Here is a 26000-nt window from a genome sequence, read left to right as displayed (position 1 = left end):
AGATTCACCGCTTTCCCCTGCCCCCCAATTATCTGAAAATATGCCATATGAAAACTAATATCTCAAAATCAATTAAAAGTTAAGGTAATGTAACAAACCTGGTTCTTCCCCTACCTTTTCTTAAGAGATGATGGGTGAAAACAGCTACCAAAAAAAACTTTTTGCAATGATTGGCACACATTACAAAGAATTGCATGTCCCATAAAGTATTGTACCTCTAGCAGTGAGGAGTGGGTTAATGGGCGTGTCAACACCCCTTTACCACGCCCACATTCCTTGTCAAAACTCTGTAGGATCCATGGGAGCTGCATGGAGATAGTTATCACTCATTGCATAGAGAGCATTACTGGGTAGGAAACTAGTGTGATTATTCCACCAATGACTCCACCCACTACCTGTGTATATAACGTATACATGTCACCAATGTGGTCTTCAGAACTACATGGAGGTATTGGATTGAAAGAAGCTGGGACAGGAGACGTGCTGTCGCCCAGCTGGAATGTGAATAAGTGCCAAAAACCGGGTGGGATGTTTAAAAGTAAATTGTATCTATTTGGAAGTGTGGGAAGACTGCAAGGATGAAGAGCAGCATATCGGAGGATATGCACAATATCAGCAATCGTATTGAAGTTGGAGCTCTGCCTTATGGCACTATAAAGTGTGGTTTCCTTTTGCTTTCCTATCTTACAACACCTGTGCATAGAGCCTGTTAGAATTTCTTTATTGCTCCCTTTCTCATATCACAGCTCTCTAGCAAATTGCAATCCCTAGATAACTGCCGTGAAAACTGTGTGCAAAAAATGGTCTCTATCTACAGGAGTCAGGTCTGTAATCCCAGAAGAACAGCAATGAAGATCACCAGCACTCATGGGATGCAATAAATCCAAATTTTCTTTTTATTGCAACAACATGTCACTTGTATCAAGTAGCAAGTGAGTAGTAGTAGGCTACTTGATACAAGTGACATGTTGATGCAATAATAAGAAAATTTGGATTTATTGCATCCCATGAGTGCTGGTGATCTTCATTGCTGTTCATCTAATATACGCTTGGCGCCATCCGTGGACATCATTACAGGCACCACCGTTACTTCTGCTCCTTTTTTTGCTGTATAGTGTGCAGGGGATATCTTTGTTTATTTGATCAGATCTGTAATCCCTGTGCAACATAAATCTGCCCAGATATGATTTCATCATATCTCCTTTCCCAATTGGCTGGAAATATATTACAATAAAAATGATGACATAATTAAAGCCAATCAGTGAAGGAGGGATGAGGTCTCTGATTATGGATGCATTGGGGTTGATTCACTAAAGATAAATAGGCTGTTTACTGTGCAAGGGAAGTTTCCCCTAGCTTAGAGAATGAGGTGAAGCTCTACTGACTTCCATCTTCTAATCATGTGCACGTAAAAATATTTTTTTTTTATTTTTCCTTGCCTGTGATTGGGTATTCTTCGTAAAGTGAATGTTTCCTGCATTCACTAAACTAAGATAAAATTCACTTGCAACATGAACAGCCAGTTTGCCCACTGTATCCATGCACATTCTGTACACAGGCATTATAGTGAAGGTAGACTCCACTTATACAGAGTTTTCACAGCTGCTATTTAGGGATTTCTAGAGCGTTGTGACATGACAGAGGAAGCAGTAAATGGGTAGCAACAGCCTCTTTGTAAAAGTATTGTTAGGTGGGATCGAAAAAGTAATGAGGCGTGTGCCACTTTTAGGCATGCCAAGAGGCCTCTCAATCAATATTATGGCAGGTATTCCTTAAGTGCCATTGTATCTTTGAATCCGGACCTAAATGTCCATTTCCACCCCCACAGTAGTCAGAACATGATGTGCAATACATGTGTCAGCTGCGTTTTTAACAGAACTTACAAATCCATAAACAAATAACTGTTCCTATGTCTATGAATGAAATGTTTTTACCTGTCTTGGGTTTCCCCTAGCTTTCCATGCACCAGGCAACAGGAGCATTTGCTTCCAAGAACCTTTTTGGCAGTAGCAGGTAATTATAGAGCTGCTCTCAATGTACTACGATGGTTAAGCATCAAAATAATTTGCTGAGTATTCCCATCCAAGCACCTCATTTAACAGCTGATGGTGTGTATCGAAAATGTTGACAGGAGCTGGTCATGCCTTAATGCATATTGGATCAGTAGAAATGAATTAGGGGTCCTGGAGGATTGTCCTTTGGTTTATGATATGGAGAGTGCTTGTGGCATTTTTATTGGTTGCTATCTGCTCACAATATTGTCAGTATTTCATTTAAGACTCAATTAAAACTGCCAAGTTCCAATGGAAAGCAAAACACTAGGGTATGGTTCAATTACACTACTCAGCAGAACTCGTGGACAGTTCTATATATAAAACTGAACATCCTTCTGTCTGTCTTTTCATTTTACTATTTCTTATGCACTTGCTTAAAAGTGGACCTGTTGCAGACTCACAAAAGCATACTGAAGGAGACTCACTCCCACCTGAAGATACTGGATTTTTGGGGGCCTGTTTAAACCAGATGCATTGGGCTGCTCTGGGCAGCCGTGTCCAATGCAGTCCCAACTCATCAACAAGGCAATTTGCCTTGTGTCCTATAATGTCAGCTCACACCATTGAGTTGAAAAAAGTAGGAAATGCAGCACTTTTTTCAGCAAAGCCTGTTATGAGGCACTCTATTGCAACACAGTGCAGTGAACACTCTAAAATTTTAAAAGCACACACTAGAGGTTGTGCAGTATTGCATGCTGCTGGTGTGGACACACCCTTACAGAAATCAGAGCTTGCATTACAGACTTCACTTACAGTACTATCTGAAATTGGACACAGACATGCAGATACTATATATCTGTGAGCACCTTTGTGTCTGTAAAGACAAGTGTTGGTCCACAGTGGTGGAACAATCACCATAGCAACCCAGGTGACCGCTATGGGACCCGGGGTACAGGGGGGCCCTGCCAGGGCATCCCCCTGATGCTGTGCAGGCCATCAGGGTCGCTATGGCATTGCAGGATCATGGCTCACACTGGCGTCCGTGAGGAGGAACACGCCGCTGTTCAGATCACTGACAACTTGTCAGTGATTGGTGCAGTGGCGCGTTCCTCCTCACAGCCGTTACTGAGTCAGTGACTGCCAGCAGCTGCAGAGGAGGCCATGCTCTATCTGCTGTACATCTCCTACTGGCAGTCACCGGATGTGACATGCCCAGTCGGAGAGCTCGACAAGTCGGAGCTTTCGATAGAACACCGGCGTCGGCAGTGAAGGGGAGGGTTTGACCAGCCCACCTGAGATCCTGCAGAGCCCACCATAGAGAATCTATGGTGGGCTCTGCTTGGTCACTCTCAGGTGGGTTGTTTGGGACATCAGGTGGGCGTAACTAGAAATCACAGGGCCCCATACAAAATGTTGCTGTGGGGCCCTGTGATTTCCAGTTATGCCCCTATTGGTCAACCAAGCAACCATAAAACCCCTACATGTAGCGGAAGCACATAAGGGTGTTCTATATGACAGACACATTACATACTGTACAGGATGCCAGGAATGGGTCCTGGGTGGACGGTATATGTCCCCACTATTTAGGCAATGGTCCCTTCAGGGGGATGTTAAAATAGGTTATTTGAATGGTAAGGGTTAACACACCTGCTTGGACTGATTTTAAAGAACACAAAAAGCCAGGCTGCAGTGCCCAATGGCTGTGCTAAGCTATGGACTGCTGTTTGCTGAGACACTGCTGCTGGGCGTCTGGGCCTGTGTTGCAAACTCCTGGAGCCGGCTGGGACTCTAACCCTGGTGTTAGATAAACTCAGGCGTTGAGCCACTGAGTAATTTGTACTGAACAGACGTCATATTTGGTTTGTCGATTTTGCTGAAGACAAGCTGTTTTATTTGACCAGCTTTGCAAAATAAAGACTATTTGCTTATTAAGTTACTATTGATCTCAACCGCCCTGAAGATTACAATACAAATACATGGAAACCCTAACTGGTTGTTATTTAGCTTGCTAAGCAACTGTTTCGAATATGTTTGAGAAAGGACATGATGAAAGGAACATAAATGTTTTAGAATAGAAAAAGCCCTGGTGAAGGGAGAGCGAGATTTGCCCCTGAAATGTGTTGGATGTGTTATGAATTATTAAAGTTGTTTCAGATTTCTTTGTGAATTTGGTCTGACACTCTTATTTGGCTTATGTTTTCAGAAGCAAATCTGAAGCATCTCAAATGCAAGCTAAATGCACTAGAAAGTCTGCTGCATTTGCCTATCTATACAAGCCCTTATTGATATGATGCTTCACAGTGCACATGGAGACATTTATACTGCACCCTGGCACTGAGCAACTAACTTAATGTAATCAAATGTCTCAAATGTACATACAAACTAAACTGCCAGATTAATTTAGTCAGAAGACAAACAACTATCAGGGTTATTCACAAAAGGGTGAAGAGTTTGGAGAAGGCAGGAGAAGTGAACAATCCAGGACAACATAGCTGAACTTGAAAGTGAACTGAATTCGAGAATGTTTCCAAATCAGCTATGTTGTCCTAGATTGTTCACTTCTCCTGCCATCTCCAAACTCTTCACCCTTTTGTGGATAACCCTGCTAGTGTGCGTAAAGAACATGTAAATTCTATGCCAAGAGTGCCCTGGTGGGAACTTGCCTAGGACCAATGCCTTGAAAGGCAAGCACAAAACATGCCAACTACAAAGCCTCCATGACACCTGTCTTAAAAGTAGATTGTATCAGGTTTTATAAGAATTGGAAATGCCCTTTTAACAACATTGAGTTTTTTCACTGTGTTTCTGAGAGCCTTGCATGTGCAAAATTTTCTAGAATGAAACCAAAGACTTCTAAAAGACTGCTACTGATCACATGCAGTTTAGAGTAACAGCTCTTGCCCTGTTATAGCATTCACATGCATACAGGAAGACATTGTACAGCTGACCTAGATCATTAACAATATTTGTGACAACGTCTACTTATTATTAGAAATTTACTTAGGTTGTAGATTTGCTTTGTATCTATTATATGGTGTGTTTTTTTTTCAGGGTTTCCTGTTTATAACCCATCCCATAGACAACAGTAATGATTTCCTTAACTGCCTCTTGTGATTGATAGACATTCAGCTTTCTCATTGACCCCAAATGTTACATTTTCACTGTAGGCAATGTATCAAGATGACTGCAGTAATACCACATGGAGAGCAAGTGATTTATAGTACTGTGGTTTTAGCGTCAACATCAAATATGCACTAAGACAGGCTTTGTAGGTGGATGCCAACTGCAATCTTATGAATTATTTGAAAATCTGAAAATGTACAGCTTTGATGGCTAGTGCAGACTGAAACTTTCTTCTAAATATTACAGCTTCTCATTTTTATTGTTACATTGTGGGAAAAGCTCAGTTAAATGATGCAGCAGTGCAAAAAAAAAAAAAAATATTCAAACACATGCGCAGGAACAAAGTCAGAAGGGTGGGAGCTGTGTCCTGGGATGAGGATGACCCTGGAATACCCAAGGCTGGCAGTAGAGAACTGAAGAATGAGGGGGGAGTTGCTAGTAATGGTTTGCAGGTGTTGCAAAATGTATCCCATATAGCCCCCTGCATCACCATTCCACAAATAGGACAGGTGGGGAAGGTATCCTCCCTGTCCTGTGGTCCCTCCAGGGAGTCCCGACCCACCCCCTCTGACATGTTGCCCCTTGCAAACATCTACTGAGGCTGCTACAGTCCAGGGTGACTGGTCAACAAAAAGGATATACTAGGCTAATAACTGAGCTTGTTTCACAGTGTGGGTTTTTTTGCCACCTGCAGGGTCCACCCCTGGGCTGTCTATGGTTTTGAATTTGTACCTATTGTCCTGCTGGTGCAGGTGCCACTATACCCAGTAGGTGATGATCTAAAGCAGAGTTGTATCCTCCAATTAATGAAAGAAAAGGGCACTTAAGTGCAAATAGTACAGAACTTTTTCTATTTTTGCGGTGTGTGAATTCTTTATGATATACTAGCACTGACAACAACACTGAGCCCAAAGGTATCAAGAAGTTTATACAGTCTTAATGGCACTATAAAGAGACTTTGTCATGAGAAACATATGGGACTGCCATTACAGGCCTCCTTCTGAAAATGCTAAATACCCGGTTGTGTCTGACTTTAGTATGATGTAGCCATGGTCCCAGAACAAGCATGATGTAAATAAATGTCAGGAACAAATGTCTAAACTACTAATCTCTATACTTGTTCCGGGTTAATGACTCAGACAGCATTAAAGTGAAAGCATTAGGATGACCGTCCGGGATCTAGCATTCTTAAAGGATAGGTCAGTAATGGCAGCCTCCATTGATTTCGCATGACATTGTCCCTTTGCTGAATGTAAAAGCAAGACTCTTAAAATACCTAGACTCTCTGGAATAAATAAAAAAAAAAAAAAAAAAAAAGAAACACCATATTTCCTGACATTTGAGATTGAGAAAGTAGGGCACTTTGTAAAGGCAAAAGTACCATGGCAAATTGTAAGTGTGGAAAAAAGAGTTAACTGTTAATTTAAGAGTGTTGTGTATACTATAAAACATACCACAATACATATAGGGAAGACATTTGTAACTGAATATTCTGCTATAATACAGTTACTGACAAGTTGTCACTACAGAACCTCTGTATGAAGAAAAATACTACAAACAATATGTACTTGTTGAATGGTGAGGCTTATTCCCAGGAATGGAACCTCAATACTAACAATGCCCCCACAAATGGTCCTTAGTACACACATTGCCCCCATAATTAACCTTTAAGCACACACAGAGACCCCAGAAGCGGTCCCTCATCAAGCAGCTCCAGGAAGAACTACCAACCCTCTTCCACAACCAATTATGTGCATTATGGACTAAATATATGCAAATCTTCCTGCCCTGAATATCTAGCAACTACCAGTTTCCATCTCTTATGATTACACTGACTGTAGGTGCAGTCTATTTCAGGTCACTTCATATTGATATTAGGTCAACTGCTGTCAGGCCGCTACTGGCATTTTTTTAAAGCCATGACCATCTAATAGGATCTAGGACAGCTGGGGGGCGATTTGGTTAATTTAGTAAGTTGAAGATTACTTTTTTATATCATCAGGCAACTAGTCAGTAAACATACTGTGGCCCAATTTTGACCAAAAATTAGCCCATGCAACAAGTTGAAAAATATAGAAACTTTTTTTTTATTAACAACTTTTTTGCTTAAAAGGTTATCCACAACCGCTCTTCTTCACAGCTTTGTGTTATTACACATGACAGTGTTCGACCGGTGTATGCAGAACCTACTTATGTTGGGCAGTACTACCATCCCAAACAGCTGTACTAGGGTGTCTCTCCAAAAGACCATGTTTAAAAAGGGTTGGGACCTGGGTAAAGATTCTACCCAAAAATGGCAAACTGGAAGCAAAATTTGGATAGATTGGGGCTTGTTTAAAGATATTCAATCTATTGCTTAATGGTCAGGATTTATATGTATTTGTAAACAAATATTTAAAAGTCTAAACAAAGAAGCTAGTTCAGAAATATAAAACGGGCACATGCGTACTTCAAATTCATTAAAAAGTTTGAACATATTGTATTGAGGCAGATATGTTCCAGGAGCCATTATTGTTTAGGTCCTGTAAAGGACCTGCTTAATGGCCAATCTAACACCTGGAAACCTGGATGCTTGCTATAGGTGAACCAGTCTCTTTGTATTATCTGAAGAGAGTTTAGGACCACAACATTTAAGAATGTAGATACTTAAAGGAGAGCTAAGAAGTGAGTTATTTTCACTCATTCTCATAGTTAGAGCCGACCTGTGACAAAGAAGCTGTCACAGGTCGACTCTATCAATACTCAAACACATACCGTCGCTCGCTCACTTTCTGAGCATCTCTCTGTAGGGGACAGTGACTGTCAGTCACCGTTCCCCGCAGGCATTCCCCCCTCCCCTCTCCAATCCCCCAGCACTGAGTGGAGAAACGGACAGGGAGGGGGCGGGCAGTGCTGGCTCTGCCTCTAGATAGGCAGAGCCAGCTGTCACTCACGCAGCTGGGTGGATCCAGACAGTATTGTCGGTATCAGTCCCTGCAGCGGTGCTTTCAGTATATTCTCAGCTATCGCCCGCGATATAGTGAGCTTTGGGTCACAGGAGGACCCAAACTCTTTTTTTAACTCTCGATTTTAGTGTCACTTTAAAGTGGACCTTTACACTCAAAAATCAAATTCTAGAAATGCTCTCCCTCTATGTATGAGGATTAATAATAACATAGACATGCCAGGTGTAAAATGCTGTGATTTTTAAATACACTTACAGAGTATTCACTTTGAAAGTGCAAATTACTTCAGTTTGCCAACGCAATGCACACTGGGATTGCCTTGTCCTTGCCTTATAAATCCTCAGTATAAGCACCACAAGGTAAAATCTTCATTAACATCAATTTCTCAACAGTGCTTTGAAATGGGAACTAGGGGTTTATACAGATTACTTCAATGCAAGTTGAGGTACCAAGTTGATGAATGGGGTGTCACACTGCATGAGAAACTTCCACTCTCAACTCCCACTGAGTATGTGAATGCTAAAAAAACCTCCAAAATATAGGTCTCTTCTCTGTCCTCCAGCCCCTACAATAGATATCTAGTTGGCCTGGCAATTGGAAGTGATCCATATGAAAGAGGGGCATTATGGGGAAAAGCAAAGGATTCACATATGACAATTACATGGTTCTGATTGTGAGTTATATATATTTAAAGAAGAAAAAAAAAACTAGTATGCCGCCTCCTCCTAGATGAACCAATCAATTTCCCTGTCCATTTCTCTTTAATCATTTACATTAACAAAAACCCAAGTTTTCCACAAGAAGCCAAGGTAATCTAGCAGAATAAATCATGTTTGTTCAGCTGGATATCTTATTTATTTGAAATACTGGGAGAAATCTCTTCAGACTTACAAAAAAATGAAGGGTAAACAGAAAGATTGTCCAAGAAACCTGAGCTAGAAAGCTCTGTCTTTCAGAGTGCTGTTGTAAAAGCCTATTTGCCCGATCCAAAAAAAATATACTATATCAAATGTTGAGGACTGCATCATGGTGTCCTAGAATTCTCACTTAAAAAGAAAAAAAAATTAAACACACTGTTTTTCTTTCTATTGCTGTAAATATGGCCCTTTCGGTAACTAAAGCAGCCCATGGTCAATTTTTGGTTAGATTATTATAATGGGTGGGTTTTAAACTCCCATTTTATATATTTGGTTCTGCTTTAAGCTAACAAACCAGGCTTTCAGAAAATAGTAGCGTTTTATGGGATGGTTTGGAGCCTGATAAAGAAAAATATTCAAAGAGTAATCAGTGGACAAAGTATAATCAATGTAATGACTCTACCAGTGTTTTTCGATATCTCCAAAGATTTCAGTGTGCTTTTTCATTGGTAATCCAGAAAAAGCCAACGCCAAGTAAACGGATCCTATTGATACCCTATGAGTTGAAGTATCGGTTTCACGTCCAGTAAAAGTTCTGGCATCTTATCATTGGGGCACATTATGCTTTTACTGTTCTGGAGACAAATGGGGAATTTTACAGTCTCTGATCCATATCCAATCCAAAATATGAACCGTATGTTACATAGTTTTGAGCCTCTGGAAAATTACAGGTCTGCTGCCTAGCGCTTCCTTCCATCCTCCTACACTGCATGGAAATGAACAGGTTGCTTGCCAGTGTGATGTTGGTTCTGGATTAGCCTATGAGATTGTGCAGTGTGTGGAAAGCACGCAGTCTTCGCGGCGTGAAGCCATCTTTTAGCTGGGAGGTGTATTTTGCAGTGGATTATGTGACTTCAAATTTGGAAAATACATTTTCAAAGGTTCTCACCTTCTTAAGTGTAGAGAAACTTTACTCCTTTAAGTGCCTATTTGGGAACAGTGTGTCAGTCTACATTAGATCTCAGACTGATAAGCTAACGATTTGTAAGTTATTTTAAAGCAGACCAGGTTAGTTGAATATTCTTTCCTTTTTTTTTTTTAGGTTTAAATTATGGGGTTTTATGTGTGTGTGTGTGTGTGGGGGGGGGTTGTAGGAAATACGCTAACCTGCATTTTCTGCTTTAATTTACTTTCTCCTGTGCTAAATTTATATCAGACTTTACAAAAGTCATTGTGTGTTTAGCACTAATGGGTTTCAGCAAATAGTATGGCAAGATGAGAAATAATACATAGAAGGCTTGTATTTTCATGATTAGGGGCATTTCTAGTCCTCAGCAGGGTAGATCCATTCAACCTGGGGCATGGTATTGAGAGTCTAATACCCTGCAGTCTAAAAAGAACAAACTTTTCAACCATATACTCAGCATTGAAACTTATACATATTTCAGTTATTATAATCATGATAAATAGGACATTATACCTTAGTGAAGATATTTGCAATAGCATCATTTGGTATCAATGGCAAGCAATAAACAAGCTACAAGTGCATGTAAAAACATTTTTGCCTATTTGTCTTAATTATACATTATATTATGTATGTAAAGGAAAAATTCTGCAAATCATTTTGATATTCCAAGTAGTGGAAAGTTATTTTTCATGTAAACTATAAAAACATATCAAAACTGCATAATTAACTCTGGTCACACAGATTTCAAGGGCATGAAGGGGTTAAGTGTACATAAATGCTTCTATGTGAGACGATGAGGTTGATTTACTAAAGAATTTGAGAATGTTCACACAATAAACTGTGTGAATATTCACTTTGATTATCCAATCACATACAGATGAAATAAGTAAACCGAGATTTTATTTTCACATGATTAGATAATTGAAGTGAATCTTCACACATGTTATGATCTCCACACACTTTATATTTTTAAGTGATAAACAGGTACTTTTTGGAGTGTGTTTTGTTATTTGCAAAAACCTAAAATGATCATTGCAAGATTAATTTAGCAAATGGTAATACCCCTGAAGTCCTCCATAGTACTCCTGGGGGTGCATATAGCACTGATTGACATACAAAATACAGTTACATTACAGTTGCTTTTATTAATTTCTAGCATTTAGAATGTTTGTTCACCCAAGGGTATCATTATGTATACTGTTATGCACATGTAAGCATTGCAGCTCTCTTGGTATTATACTGTATATTACTTGCTGCACTTGTATTACTGCTTGCTATTAAAGGTTGGGATTTGCACCTGAGATGCTCATGGTACGGAATAAGTATGTATGGGGAAGGGCTGCAGCCAGTCCACCTCAGCACAGCAGACCAAGACTTTACAAAGCATAGAGGGTGCTTCAATACTTAAAGCAGAGGTAGAGTGATCAAAATAAAATATTGCAATGCTGAGAGGTAAAGATGTTTGGCAGAAGAGACATGCAATGTCCCTTCTGCCCAAAATAATGATTCCTATGTCTCCCATTGATTTTTTTTATTTTCTATGTGCACTGTGTGGCACATGTGCTGTGTAGTATAGTGTACACACTTCTCTAATAGTGTACACACTTCTCTAAGATGTTATAAATGAGCCAGATGCCGAGGAATGTAGTCACCCAATGGCTGAAGAGCATGCATGGGAACCCAGAAGTGATGGCGGCAGAGATGGTTGCGGCAGAGTGCTGGTTATGTATTTAGATGAAGCACTGAGATCTTGAGGAATGCTGAATTAGGTTTTACTTGCTTATAAGAATGTTACATCTGAATACAGCATTGCGAGGAAAACATATAGATAGAAAAAACAGCTTCCTGTGTATCATAGATAAGCATGCACATAGAGAGTAACATTTCACTACACTGCCATCTACAGCTCAAAAGACAAATTACTGTCAGTAATACAATCAGTACATATGAACATATGTTGCATTTCCAACACAGGGGACATAGCAGGGGACCCAAGGGATCTGCAGAGGGTTTGCATCATACATCTGTAAGTGCACTCACACCACTGCGGATGATCGGAAGAGCTTATAGTTTTTCTATGTAGTTCATTCCTATATGACTCTATCATGAAAATTATGCTTGAAACAGTTGAATAGCTGGCACTAAACAGACTATATATCGCCACCCAAATTTTAGGACACTGTGGGGAACCTCAGTGATGAGAAAAGGTTCTCCCCATGCAAGAGAGCTGTTTCCAAAAAAATGTTCTTTCTTAGTCTTTAACCCTGTTTGGCTAAAAGCAGCTTTAAAGTGTCACTAAACTCAGGATTTATATCTTAAAATACATTTAAGTACCCTAACCATTAACAAAACTGTATCTTATTTGTATGTCACTCGGCTGTAGATCCTCAAATCATCTCTGAATTGGTGCTGACACTGTCCTTCCTTCTGAAGGGTGGCTACTTTTGTTCCCCATGTTCCCTGTGTGTGTTGTAAGGTAGCCACCACTCTAAACTCGCTCCCACGATGGACTACAATACAAATTAGTAAACTAAACGTGAGATTGTAGTCTATCACAGGAGTGAGCTTGCAGTGGTGGCTACTTTACAACACACACAGGGACCATGGAGAATAAAAGCAGCCATCCTCCAGAAGGAAGGACAGTGTCCGCACCAATTCAGAGATGATTTGAGGATCTACAGCTGAGTTATTCACAAAACAAATTTTTGTTAATAGTTAGGGTACTGGAATGAATTTTTAAGATGTAGCTCCTTAGTGTCACTTTAATAATACTGTACAGGAGTTCTAAATTCACGAATAACAAGCAAAATCACCATATCTCCAAAATTATCAACAATACTTATTTTAAAATAAATAATTTTCCATCCTTTTGTTTTTTGTAAAAATTCAATAAAAACAAAATAAAGAAGTCAGAAAATGTTTTCAGCATATTTACAGACAAAGACATATGTGCCGCCTGCACCCTTGATACTAAGAACCTTGGCAACAACTTGCACCTAATGACTTATAGCAAAAACAGAGATATCACTCTGCCAAATTCTCCATGTTTAATGTACTATCAATGTAATCATTTATTAATATAATAAAGTTTTTGATAGATAAACGGTTTGCTTTGGGGCTTATGTATTCCTTCCAAGTGGACATGACTCGTCAAAGAAATAAAAATCTTACTGCAATTAATCTCATAATCCTTTACTGTTACCTTAGCTTTCAGCACTATAAGATCAGCACTGGTAGTTTTTGGCACAGAAAATGCTGTCCTGCCCTAAGTCCTCTCCTACACTAACCTTCCTTGTAACCCTAACACTCATACTATCTCTCCATGTTACCCTTACACTCCCCCTCCTCGTAAACATAACAGTAACCCTTTTATTAACCCCTTTCTGTAACTTTCATACCAACGCTCATACTACTACTCCCTGTAACCCTAACACTCATAATACTACTCAATGTTACCCTAACACTCACCCTTACACTACTCCCCCTTGTGACCCTAATACTAAACCTCACAATTCTTTCCAAATCTCTCCAAAGTGAAGAAAATGATCTCCTAGACAGTTGTTACTAAGAACATCAGGAATACATCTCTCCTTTAGTCACAGAAATACACACATAAGATGTCCTCTTTAACAAAAAAAAACCCCCAAAAGAACCAAAATATGCCATCACGTCTTTGAATTTGCAGTCAAGCCATGTTGGCTTGGTTGTATAACACAAACACTGTGCCATTTTGTGGGATCAGTCCCAATGGAATTGGAATGTATCTTAGAAAAATGTTTTCTCTGTACAGAATCCGAAGTGTTCATCTCTCTCTGACAGTGGAGTCAACACATCTCCATCCTTTCTGGAATCTGTTACATTTTTTGAGTTATAAATCTTTCGGCATCAGGTTATTCGAGGGCAGAATCACGCTGCTCTGGCGAGTTAAGGTTAACACAGTGACAGCTTGAGCTTTCTCACTGTAATTTATAACTCTGCAACAGAACCAGGGTTTTTATTCCCATCTATTAAAAAAGGGGAACAGCACATCTGTTAAAGTTCTTGCACAATGGCTGGCTTTGCACAGAAACAGGAAACGTAACCCAATAGTCTCAGAACTTCAACAAACCTGACCCACTTTCAAATGTTAGAAAGAGGGTTTTTTTTTCCTCCTTTATTAATTTTAGCTTGTTGTAACATCTGCTAAGCGCTTGCTGCCCCCTAACACTTGATATTCTTTCAACTCCCAGAGCTGCCAAAAACAATATTTGGTTCTATTAGAGGCTGCAGTGAGTGTGTGATAATAGGACGTGGGCTCTAAGACTCCCAACTATTTTAGATGACTGCTCAGAGGACATCAAAGAAGGTTATGCATCAGCTAATGGATGGTTTCAGCAAAATGTCTATGAATCTCGTGGATATTGAAGTTTGATGGTTTAGTAGGAGATTACATATGTTTCCAAAACGCCCACAAGGAATAGTTTAAAATGTTTGGTGAGCTTTGAATATGCCTTATGAATTGCCCTTCTGAACCAACATGGAGAAAGTGATGACAGTAACGACAAGTGTTCTTAGTCAACAAAACATTTCAACCATGGACTCTATTGAATAGCAATTGTCTTGGTTTTTTTTGCATTTAGTCTACTTGCTGAAACACATAAAATGTTCTTTGTTCTTCATTTACATCATTCTCGTGTACTACTTTTTTGAATAATTATTACCGACTGGGAGACATCACAACTGTAAATAGTCAGAGTTAACAAAAACTGTCAAACATGGATTCATGTCATTATATATCTTATTGTTGTGTGTTCGACATGACACTAAGAGGCCTCAATGAACTGGTAAACCCTAAAGTAGTTCTTTAAACTCACCTTTCTGGAACATCCACTATAAAAGAAGATACCATTAAAGTGTTCTGGCTGCCCAGTGTAAACACATATCAAATCCTGACTAAATGAAAAAGAAATGTTTTGCCACGGTCGTAAAAAACATGTTGAGCTCAGTGTTTCTTATTAACACTACATTGTGTAGAATTCCCAATAGAGGGCACTATGAAGGATATGCCAGCAGATCAAATATTTACAATCAATATCAAAACATGAATTTAATACAAACTATCCAATTCCTTTATAAGCCATACACACTATAAAAAGCTCTTATCACTTCTGTTATCTCTAAATGTTTCTTGTTTGATTAATACTACATATAAAATAGCAAGAGAGAAGCAACAAAACAATCCACAACATGCCCTAAATGTACCAGATCAATCTGCAGCCGCATCCAAACCCAACCCAATAATTAAGGGCAAGCAACAGATAATTTTTTGTCAATACATTAGCAGATACAACATGCCACTAGGAAGGCTAACTCAGTCTGCATTAGCCTTTTTTACGCGACAGTAGAACACATCTTGAATAGAAAAAATGAATAATCACATGTGCAGTTCTTTCAAGCAAACAAGAGCACACAATCAACATTTCATCAATTCGTCCTAGAAGCAATGGGCTATTATTCTTTGTAAATTGGGGCTACAAAGGGTAAACATTAACATGGGATGCCTCTAAATTACTATTTCTTCTAGATCAGTGGTTCTCAACCTTTCTAGGGCCAGGACCCCTTGGTAACATCTGCCAAGTTGTGGTGACCCCCAACAGAACACTGGACTCAGGACTTAGTAACGGACTGGACTCAGGACTTAGTAACAGACTGGACTCAGGACTTAGTAACAGACTGGACTCAGGACTTAGTAACAGACTGGACTCAGGACTTAGTAACAGACTGGACTCAGGACTTAGTAACGGACTGGACTCAGGACTTAGTAACGGACTGGACTCAGGACTTAGTAACAGACTGGACTCAGGACTTAGTAACAGACTGGACTCAGGACTTAGTAACAGACTGGACTCAGGACTTAGTAACAGACTGGACTCAGGACTTAGTAACAGACTGGACTCAGGACTTAGTAACAGACTGGACTCAGGACTTAGTAACAGACTGGACTCAGGACTTAGTAACAGACTGGACTCAGGACTTAGTAACAGACTGGACTCAGGACTTAGTAACAGACTGGACTCAGGACTTAGTAACAGACTGGACTCAGGACTTAGTAACAGACTGGACTCAGGACTTAGTAACAGACTGGACTCAGGACTTAGTAACAGACTGGACTCAGGACTTAGTAACAGACTGGACTCAGGACTTAGTAACAGACTGGACTCAGGACTTAGTAACAGACTGGACTCAGGACTTAGTAACAGACTGGACTCAGGACTTAGTAACAGACTGGACTCAGGACTTAGTAACAGACTGGACTCAGGACTTAGTAACAGACTGGACTCAGGACTTAGTAACAGACTGGACTCAGGACTTAGTAACAGACTGGACTCAGGACTTAGTAACAGACTGGACTCAGGACTTAGTAACAGACTGGACTCAGGACTTAGTAACAGACTGGACTCAGGACTTAGTAACAGACTGGACTCAGGACTTAGTAACAGACTGGACTCAGGACTTAGTAACAGACTGGACTCAGGACTTAGTAACAGACTGGACTCAGGACTTAGTAACAGACTGGACTCAGGACTTAGTAACAGACTGGACTCAGGACTTAGTAACAGACTGGACTCAGGACTTAGTAACAGACTGGACTCAGGACTTAGTAACAGACTGGACTCAGGACTTAGTAACAGACTGGACTCAGGACTTAGTAACAGACTGGACTCAGGACTTAGTAACAGACTGGACTCAGGACTTGTAATAGTAACAGACTGGACTCAGGACTTAGTAACAGACTGGACTCAGGACTTAGTAACAGACTGGACTCAGGACTTAGTAACGGACTGGACTCAGGACTTAGTAACGAACTGGACTCAGGACTTAGTAACGGACTGGACTCAGGACTTAGTAACGGACTGGACTCAGGACTTAGTAAGGCACTGGACTCAGGACTTAGTAAGGCACTGGACTCATGACATAGCAGCGCACTGCACTTAGAAATAAAAATAGAAGCACACTCACAAGAATGCAAACTTCCAAGCCCCTGCTACCTGCTCTGTCTCCATGCAGCCTTCTCAGCCCCAGCACTGCTGAGATGCCCGCCTCCTACAGAGCCCGCACATTAGTGGAGGGGGGAGGACAGCAATGGCTGTGAATAGAAAAGTCCTGCTGTAAACACTCCCCGGCCATTAGATGTCACTGCAGCGGCCAGGGAGGGTGTACAGCGGCACTTTTATATTCACAGCCGCTGCTGTCCTCCCGCTTACTGAGACTGCTGCGCACGGAGGACGCTCTCACCCAGTGCAGCAGAAATGGATGTGGTGACCTACTTTTGGGTCGCGACCCACAGGTTGAGAACCGCTGTTCTAGATAGAGGCTTTGGTACACTGCTAGGCCCTCATTTTGGAGACTGAACCTCACCTATGATCCTACTGCAAAGCTTTGGGATACGCTTACTGGCTCCTCTGTGGTGGTCTGGGTTCTCTACATCATTAAGGGGGCAGGGATACTGGTATTCTGGATTGTACATAGGAAAAAACCCACAGAAAGAACATGCAGGTACTCGAACACAAGTATGCAAAATAGACAGACACTTTTAGCCCCAAGGAACTAAAATTGTGATATAATCCATAACATATTTAGAGGGCATTATTTATTTTACTTTCTTTACAGCACTAAACAGCTAAACATCTACAATCTAAGCTTTGAAAGACTAAAAATACAATTTTGCACTTTGGAATCAATGACAGGAAAAGTTAAAAGGTCACCATGCTCTTCTCACCACCATTCTCTTTTCTTGGGTAAATACATGCACATAAAAAACTCAGCCAGACTTCCGGTTCCGGCGCCCATGAGAGAAGCAGCGGGGTGACGGCGCTCCCCCTCGATGCTGCCGATAAACATATAAAAACGGCCCCGACAGCCTTCCGAGTGGCATATCGCAGCCCACGGATCAGGGGAGAAGAGGTATGGAACGTTTCCTGGCCCCGAAAACCCCACGATCCCGATCGCTGCCCCGCTCACAGGACACGGCTCACACTGACGGCATGGCCAAGATGGCGCTCCCTGCTGACAGGCAGAGCCGCCGCAGCCCTTCACCCGATCCTTCCCTGGATGGATTGGAGGATGAATCCTCCCACGCTCTAGCCAAAAGCCTGTACTGTTTTTCAGTTTATCTTTATGTGCCGAGATCCTAACAAAGCAGTTCCAATGACTCTACCCTATCACATTTCTCTTGTCTCCACTCTGCAGACAAAATGTATTGCACATCATCGGATAATTATCAGAACAAGCAAGATCACTTCTGCAACGGAATTCAAAACTGGACTGAATACTTGGAGGATTGTCTTGAGATTGTGGCATCACAGTGCCATGTAAACTACCGAAACAAGGCTTACAGGTATCAAAGGCTAATGTAAATATGAACATCTGGATTTTCAATAAACTTTGATCTCAAGCCAAAAACGCTAAAAATATGTAAAAACGTTCACTCACCATGGACTTTGTAAAGGGTCGAACCAAAGCAAACAGCAACGTGTACCCCCACCAGCTCCGATGAATAGAGGAATACATCATATTTCCCGGATGCAGCGCGTTGGATGACACTCCATAGGGAGAGAGGCGGCGGTTCAGTTCCTTGGAGAAAAGAACGTTGCACAGCTTGGAACGGTTGTATGCTAGCATGGCCCAATAGTCCTTCTTCGATGGAGAAAGCAGGTTGAGGTCAAGTTTCCCAGATGAATCCTTAATGTCTGTGAATCTAAGTTCAAAATATAAAATATATTTGAAACCTCCAGCCAGTAAAACTTTAGCTGCTGGCCAAAAATAAAACTAGCAACTCTTATAATCTGTTTTTTGTTTTTGTTTCAAGAGGTGTTGATTTTTTAAATGTAACGTTGAAATACATTCATGTTGTAATAAAAGAGTCAGAGATAATAAGACAGCAGTAGAAAATAAATCATACATAACATAAACCTAGGAGCTATACTGTTGTCGAATAGGTCACACACATTTGCAGCAGCACAATTTAATTTCTATTTACTGTATTGTTTAGTTACAGTATTAATTAAAAATCATTAAAATAACATTTGTGATTCATTCTGAGATCCCTGTCCTGTGTTAAAGTTTAAGTACAACTCTGCCAAATACAAACTATTCAGCCTATAAACAGCTCTCTAGAGTTAAATCAGTGAACAAAAACTCTGCTCCAGTCTGTCCTCTGAGACCCAGTTATTCTCCCACCGGGTGCTGCCATCTTGCCTTTCAGACATCATAGGGAAGTTTGCAGCTCACATATTGAAGACCTCACTGCCATTTCAGTTACAGTGATGTGGCAGAGCGCTCCAAAGATGTCAGCAGACAGAGTGAGTGGGTAAAAATGTAGATGAGGGCTTAGCTGTTGACTAAAAGTCAAAATTTGGATATCATTAATAGCCTGTTTAATTTTTGTCTAATTGTGGTACTAATTTATTTGATAAATGCCCCCCTGAGTCCATTGTCCTAAAGTGCTACATGGTAAATCAGATGGCATGGTATTATCCTAAGTTACAGCGTGACAAGCAAAGGAGGAAAAGTGGCTATACAAAGGATCAATACAGTCAAACATCAAGTCTTTTCTGAAAGAAGTGTGGGGATACAATTAAAGGTAAGCACAGAAAAAGCTTTTAAAATGAGCATGAGTTGAGCTCTGTGGCCAAGGTGAGGCTGTAGATCTTAGCATAATGTAAGGCAAGGTGCCTGTCTCTGATCACCATTCGAGCACATAGTTCTGAAGCTCACACAGCGATACAAGATTCTCTTATGATCCAGAGGGATGAAATCCGGAGGTGGCACATATTAGGGTTATACACGGCCCCTTTATCAGATGTGTATGATAAAGGCATAAAGCCTCTTTGACATGTTATGGTACTGTAACTCATGCAGCCTAATAAAGCCAGCATGGTTCATCTCTTTCATCTGCAAGCAAGCTTTGCAGTCTTTTCCTCTGCAGCCCAGTGACCTCGTACTTGTGGAATATACACAGACAGTAATGCCGTGATGGTAACCTTGGTATCTTGCCATGAGCATCCTCACATGTTTAAAAGATAAATGTAAACAGAGCTGGGATGGTTTTTGGCAGGCTATTATGTCCTTAAGTATACCCATGGCATGGCTTAAACACAAATCAAAATAACTAGTTGATGTTTTGTAATTGAGTCAGACAGAATAATTAAACACCAGCTGTTTCTGACTCCACTTTTTTGTCTTTTGCTATGGAACCAAAGCCGTAAAAAATGTCCTCAAGAAAACTTGCTGGCTGAGATGGAATCTGGAAACACTAAATTATCTGTCAATGGCATGAATTTATGGAAATGTATTTAAAGAATTATAGTTTGAGCCGATAGTACTACCTGTGATTTGAAATGATGATCACGTATGAAGACTAGTATAGATCTCCCCTTTCAATGTTACAAAGGTCTGGTAGTAGGTTGTCATGTTTGGCTCAAATACTGAACAACTATGAAGGGTGTACTGCTGAGCTGGAGTCAGACTGCATTTCCACAAGGCAAAGCAGTCTGGGTAAGAAGAAGAGAAGCTAATCATGACTGGACAATATGACTAATATGGTGCCTCTAAAAGGCTAAGAGCAGTGTGGTACGTGAATATTAAAGTGGACCTTTACCCGTATCTTTAAAATAACAAAACACACCTTTAGAAATGTTTAGTAATGACAATCTATAAACACATACTTCTAGATAATTGCTGGCTTTGTATTCTTTGCATATCTTATTTTTCTTTTCTTCCCCAGTCTTCTGACAGTGGCCATGTTTACTATGGGCAGATTACGAGCTCTTTTATTACTTCCTGGATTACTGGCACATGTGACTAGGACATATGACCATGGACATCATCTCAGGGGAGGAAAATGCCTTTCTTGAGCGACTGTATGCATTCACTCACTTCCCGAACTATTGAGCCGACTTGTGACAGTTTCATTGTCACACATCGGCTCTAACTATTCTTCATGTCGGCTCGAACTCATCTTCATGATAGTGGCTGTGTTAGAAACCTCTGAGGTGGTGGAAGTCACTTGAAAGGGTACATTAAGCCACTCATTGTACATAGTTCCTAGCAAACCGTCTTGCCTGCCCAGTGTTCTCAATAATGTGCTGTCTGTCCCGTTGCTTCAATCTTTGCATTCTCAAGCTACTTAAGAGTACCAACTTGGAACCCTGGTCAACTGTTGTCTTATGGTGCTTGAGTTAGTGATCTGACAGAGTTACCACCATGCTGGTAGTTTATTATACTGAATAAGCCCAGTATAGGGCCTCTTACTAGCTGCATCTTCTGCTTTAAATTAATTTGGAACTTTCAAGGAAACCTATGCTGAGTGAGCATGTAGGCTGTCATTGCTATCCTCTTGTTCTCAGTCAGTGGCTTAAAGTATTGCAGCATGGAGCATCAAAGCAATATGTAAGAAATGTGTCCCATTGTTAATATGAAGACATATGTTGCCACATCTGGCCTGCCTGTAGTCTAGATCTTTCACCAATTGAAAACATTTGTTGCATCTTGAAATGAAAAATATGACAAATAAGAACTAGGACTGTTGAGCAGTTAGAATCCTATATCAATCAAGAATGGGCTAACATTCTTCTCCCAAAACTCCAGCAACTGGTCTCCTCAGTTCCCAGACATTTACTGACAGAGCTATTCAGAAAAGGGTGAAGAGTTTGGAGAAGGCAGGAGAAGTGAACAATCTAGGCCAAAATAGCTGATTTGGAAAAATTCTCCAGTTCAGCTTGCTTTCCCGTTCAGCTATGTTGTCCTAGATTGTTCACTTCTCCAAACTCTTCACCCTTTTGTGAATAACCCTGTAAGTGTTTTGGTAAAAGAAGAGGGAATGTTACACCATGGTAAATATGGCCCTGTCCCCAACTCTTTTGAAATGTGTTGCTGCCATCAATTTCAAATTTTTCTTAAAATGGTACATTTCCTCAGTTTAAACATTTGATGTTTTCTATTTTCTATTGTGAATAAAATATGGGTTAATGAGATTTGCAAATCATTGCATTCTGTTTTTATGTACATTTTACACAGCGTCCCAACTATTTTGGAATTGGGGTAGTATAATGTTAACATTTTTTTCAGACTTTCTTGTTTGGCACTCTCACTAGACATTACAGCACTAATTGCACAGACTGGAAGCAATTTGTGGTACAAATCTCCTTTAAATCAGATAACACACTTGTAGTCTGTCACTTAATTTTGTCAACCAAAGTAAAATGATTAATTTTTAATTAAAAGAGAACTTGGTATTACATTTATTGTTGCATCATCATTCTGTCATAAACTGAACTTATCAATTTGAAAAAGCTTATATGAAAATTCCACACGAAACAATAGATTTAGTAACATAGGCAACAGCAATTGTAATGTGCCTGCTTTTTTTTTTTAAATGCGCAGTATGGAAATAAAAATGACAGACAATAAGAAATGTGACACAAGCCTCTATTTAGAAAGAAAATTGTCTCAGACAACTCTAACCAACCAAAGTGGTTCAGTAGTGGGCTGGAAAATGACAGCAGGACACAAACATTTAAATACAGTTGCTGCGGATTTGAGATAAGTCTTAATTCCGACTGTTTTATAAGTAAGATAATAACTTGTTAGGCCAAAACTTTTTTTAAACCAGCAACAGACAAAATAATAATTTCCTGTTCTTTTGTATATTACGAAATCATTTAGTCCAAGAAACTCCAGTTACCGAAAATACTTATTTAAGCTAAAAAATCTATTATGATTAGATATCTTTTGAGCTTACAGCAAAAAGCCAATATGAACTAGAAAACCCTCTACCAAATCACTGTAAACGGGCAGCACTGCTTTAGCAGATGCCTGTAAGTTGAAAATGACTGGTTGTGTATTGTAAGCTGTGTCTGTGTTACAAACCAGAGGTCCTTCATTTACAGCTGGCCCAGGGGCATGAAGGAGTAATGTACATAACTACACCCACTATTGTAAAATGAACATTGAACTCCTGTTTTTGGGGGGTTTTTTCAATTGGTGTTGAAAGTAATGACATATAAATATATTTTGTTCTTAAAAAGTCATTATTGTACTTAAAGTAGAACTATGAGGTGAGTGAAAATCACTCATCCTCATAGTTCGAGCCAACGTGTAACACTGAAACTGTCACACGTCGGCTCAGTAGATCCAAAAGTGAGCGAATGCATACCGCCGCTCGCTCAATTCTCGATCATCTCCCTACAAAGAACCGTGACTCTCAGTCACGGCTCCCCGCAGGGATTCCCCCCTCCCCAGCTCCGATCCCCCAGCGCTGAGTGGAGGAACGGACGGGGGAGGGGGTGGGTACAGCTGGCTGTGCCTCTAGATAGGCAGAGCCAGCTGTCCTGACTGCGGCGGTCTCAGTATACTGCGAGCTGTAGCTTGCGATATACTGAGCTTTGAGTCACGGGAGGACGCTAGTTTATGTCCCCCTTGACCCTCAAGAGAACTATGGGGAAAAACACTTACCCCACAGTTCTCTTTTAATGTGTATATCTTGCCAACAAATGTTTTCATATATCTACTAGCAAGCAGTAGATATATGCAAAAAGTAAAAAAAAAAAAAAGCTTTAAAAGAGGTTAAAGGAGAACTATGAGGTGAGTGCTTTTCACTCACCTCGTAGTTCTAGCCGACCTGTGACAATGAGACTGTCACAGGTCGGCTCAGTAGATCGGGAAGTGAGCGAACACATAGCGGCGTTCGCTCACTTCTCGATCCTGTCACGGCCCTCTGCCGTGACAGGGGAGGGGCTGGATTATCCCCGCTCCGATACGCCAGCGCTGACTGGCGGAACGGACGGGGGATGGGGCGGGTAAAGCTGGCTCTGCCTCTAGGTAGGCAGAGCAAGCTGTCACTCATGCAGCTGGGCGGATGCAGACATAATTGTCGGGGATCCGCTTCAGCTGCGGCGTCTCAGTATACCGTGAGCTGTAGCTCGTGGTATACTGAGCTTAGGGTGACGGCAGGACGCTAGTTTGTGTCTTCCCATTACCCTAAGGAGAACTATGGGGAAAAGCCTTAACCCCAAAGTTCTCCTTTAATACTTACCTGTCTTCCCGCGCACTAGCGTCCGAAAATCTGAAAATGCTCGGGTGGCCGCAAAACATCTTGGGACAGGAGCATGCGCAGTTCGGATTTTCGGCCGGGAGACGAGGAGAGACACAAGGTAAGTATATGGACACGTGCACCTGCATGCAGACACCGTGGGACAGGAAGTACCAGCAAGGACAGAGGAGTCAGCGCTGGATCAGAGACCGGCAGCAGCACTGGAGAGAAGGATGAAAAGGACAGGAAAGAAGAAGAAAATTGGATTAAGAGACGTCATTCAAGGTAAGTGCTGACATTAACATTCGAGGAGGGGAAAAACTGTTTGCCTTTAATTTCACTTTAAGTGCTGCAAAAGGAATGAAGCTCGAAGAAAAGAACACAGGTAGGGACTATTAGAACATATCTTGCTACAAGTGTCTTGCAGAAATATAAGTTATGTGGTTGATTTACCTCATCAGCATCTAATATAAAATGTCATTTTTTGCTGCTCTGACCCTTTCCCTTTTGTTGGCCTTGCTGTCAACTCTGCAGTATGTCTTTTCCTTATGACCGCACTGTTGTATGCAGTAAAGAAACATCTTATTATTTTATACTGAAACAAAATTATTTGGCTTTCCAATTTTGGCTTATTTTACGACACAGGAGAGGTTTTAGAAATTCTGTGTTTTGCCAAAGCCTGGATACAAGCGTCCTCTCCAAATAATAAGAAAGAGAAATGATGCAGATTCATATTGGAGGCAGAAGGTTGCAAGGCGAGACAAGCAGCTGACAATTCAGACTAATCTCTCATTAAATAACAGCTCGTTTATAGCCTATCCCCTGGTGCCCTCCACATCTGGCAAGTCAGGGAGTTGGCAGATTTATTTTCGAGAGCAAGCTCTGGATGGCCCACAGTAGCCCCCATTGCTTAATAACGCCAAACCGATCTCCTTTCACAAAACCCGATGTGATTTGCAATGATAAGGCAACACAGATTTAGTTACCACCTAATTAGGAGATGCTCTGTGTTTCAGGGCTGGGTGGGATTATTGCTTGTGCTTCGTGCTGCCTCTTTTCATTTCAGCTACCATAAATTTTAAATGCTCTATGTAAATCAATCTGCAGTGTGTCAGTTAGACTATAAGCCCATGTGTTTGGAAGTGATAAAGGCTTGAGCCTGACCCTTGGCTGGTCTCACTGCTCTGAGTCCCAAGGGTTACATTTATGGATACATGATTAAAAAATAAGCTCTGCACTGGGTCACTTAAACATTTTTGGAGTAAGTATTGTATTTTTTCCCCCCTTCTGCCTGGTCGCTAGGCCTCCTATCCTAGACATGTAATGCTTTATACTAATGTGTTTAAGTGAGAAAGTCCCGTTAACTCTTGGCTTGCAGACACCTCCAAATTAGTACTGTTCCTATCCTGAGGCAAAGTGAGAATTAATTTCTTACCCTGTCTCTCAGCTTCCATCCTGTTGTCTAAAAAAACATCAGACATCTGTCTGCCTTCCTGGCATCTTTTTGACAGCCATCTTTCCCCAGTTATGTCATGGCCATTGCCTCATGGCCCAATTACACTTATTATTTTATGTGTTTTAACATGCAATTGTAAACCTGTTTTAGTGGCTTGCATTGTGTTTTATAATGGAAATCAACCCTTGCTCTGCTCTGGGCCACTTACACCTAATATTATAGCTAGTGGGGGAAGGCAAATGCTGATGCTCATTGAAGCCCATGTGTCTTTCAGTAAAATGAAGGCCAAATATTATAAACATAATCTCCTGTGTAAATTTACTGATTTATTGATCAAGATGGCTGTCCACATCCCACCTAACCCCTCACTGTGATGTGTTCTGTAAGGAGCTAAATTGTAGAGTATTTTGTGAACGTCACTTCAACTAGGGGTACATCTTAGCAGGACCATCCCTAAAAGGAGGCATCAGACGGCATGTGTCTGGATCACATGGGGGGGGGGGGGGGGGGGGGCGGGAGGGCGGGTGGTGGGGGTGAGTAGAGGGTGAGATGGGGGTGAGTAGAGGGGGAGATGGGGGTGAGTAGAG

At 40.9% G+C, this 26000-nt stretch overlaps 1 protein-coding gene across 1 annotated transcript in view; it reads right to left on the bottom strand.

Annotated features, from left to right (window-relative positions):
• Positions 1-26000, bottom strand: part of WWOX (WW domain containing oxidoreductase) — an 811799-nt gene that overhangs the window by 603201 nt on the left and 182598 nt on the right. Inside the window, exon 8 of the mRNA XM_018555739.1 lies at positions 18359-18623. Coding sequence (XP_018411241.1) covers positions 18359-18623 — 265 coding nt within the window. The remainder of the gene's footprint in view (positions 1-18358; positions 18624-26000) is intronic.

This window comes from Nanorana parkeri, unplaced genomic scaffold (assembly GCF_000935625.1).
Source record: "Nanorana parkeri isolate BGI_ZX_2015 unplaced genomic scaffold, ASM93562v1 scaffold211, whole genome shotgun sequence".
Lineage (NCBI taxonomy): Eukaryota > Metazoa > Chordata > Amphibia > Anura > Dicroglossidae > Nanorana > Nanorana parkeri.
Note: the sequence above shows the minus strand (reverse complement) of the source record. Positions and strands in the feature narration are given on the sequence as shown.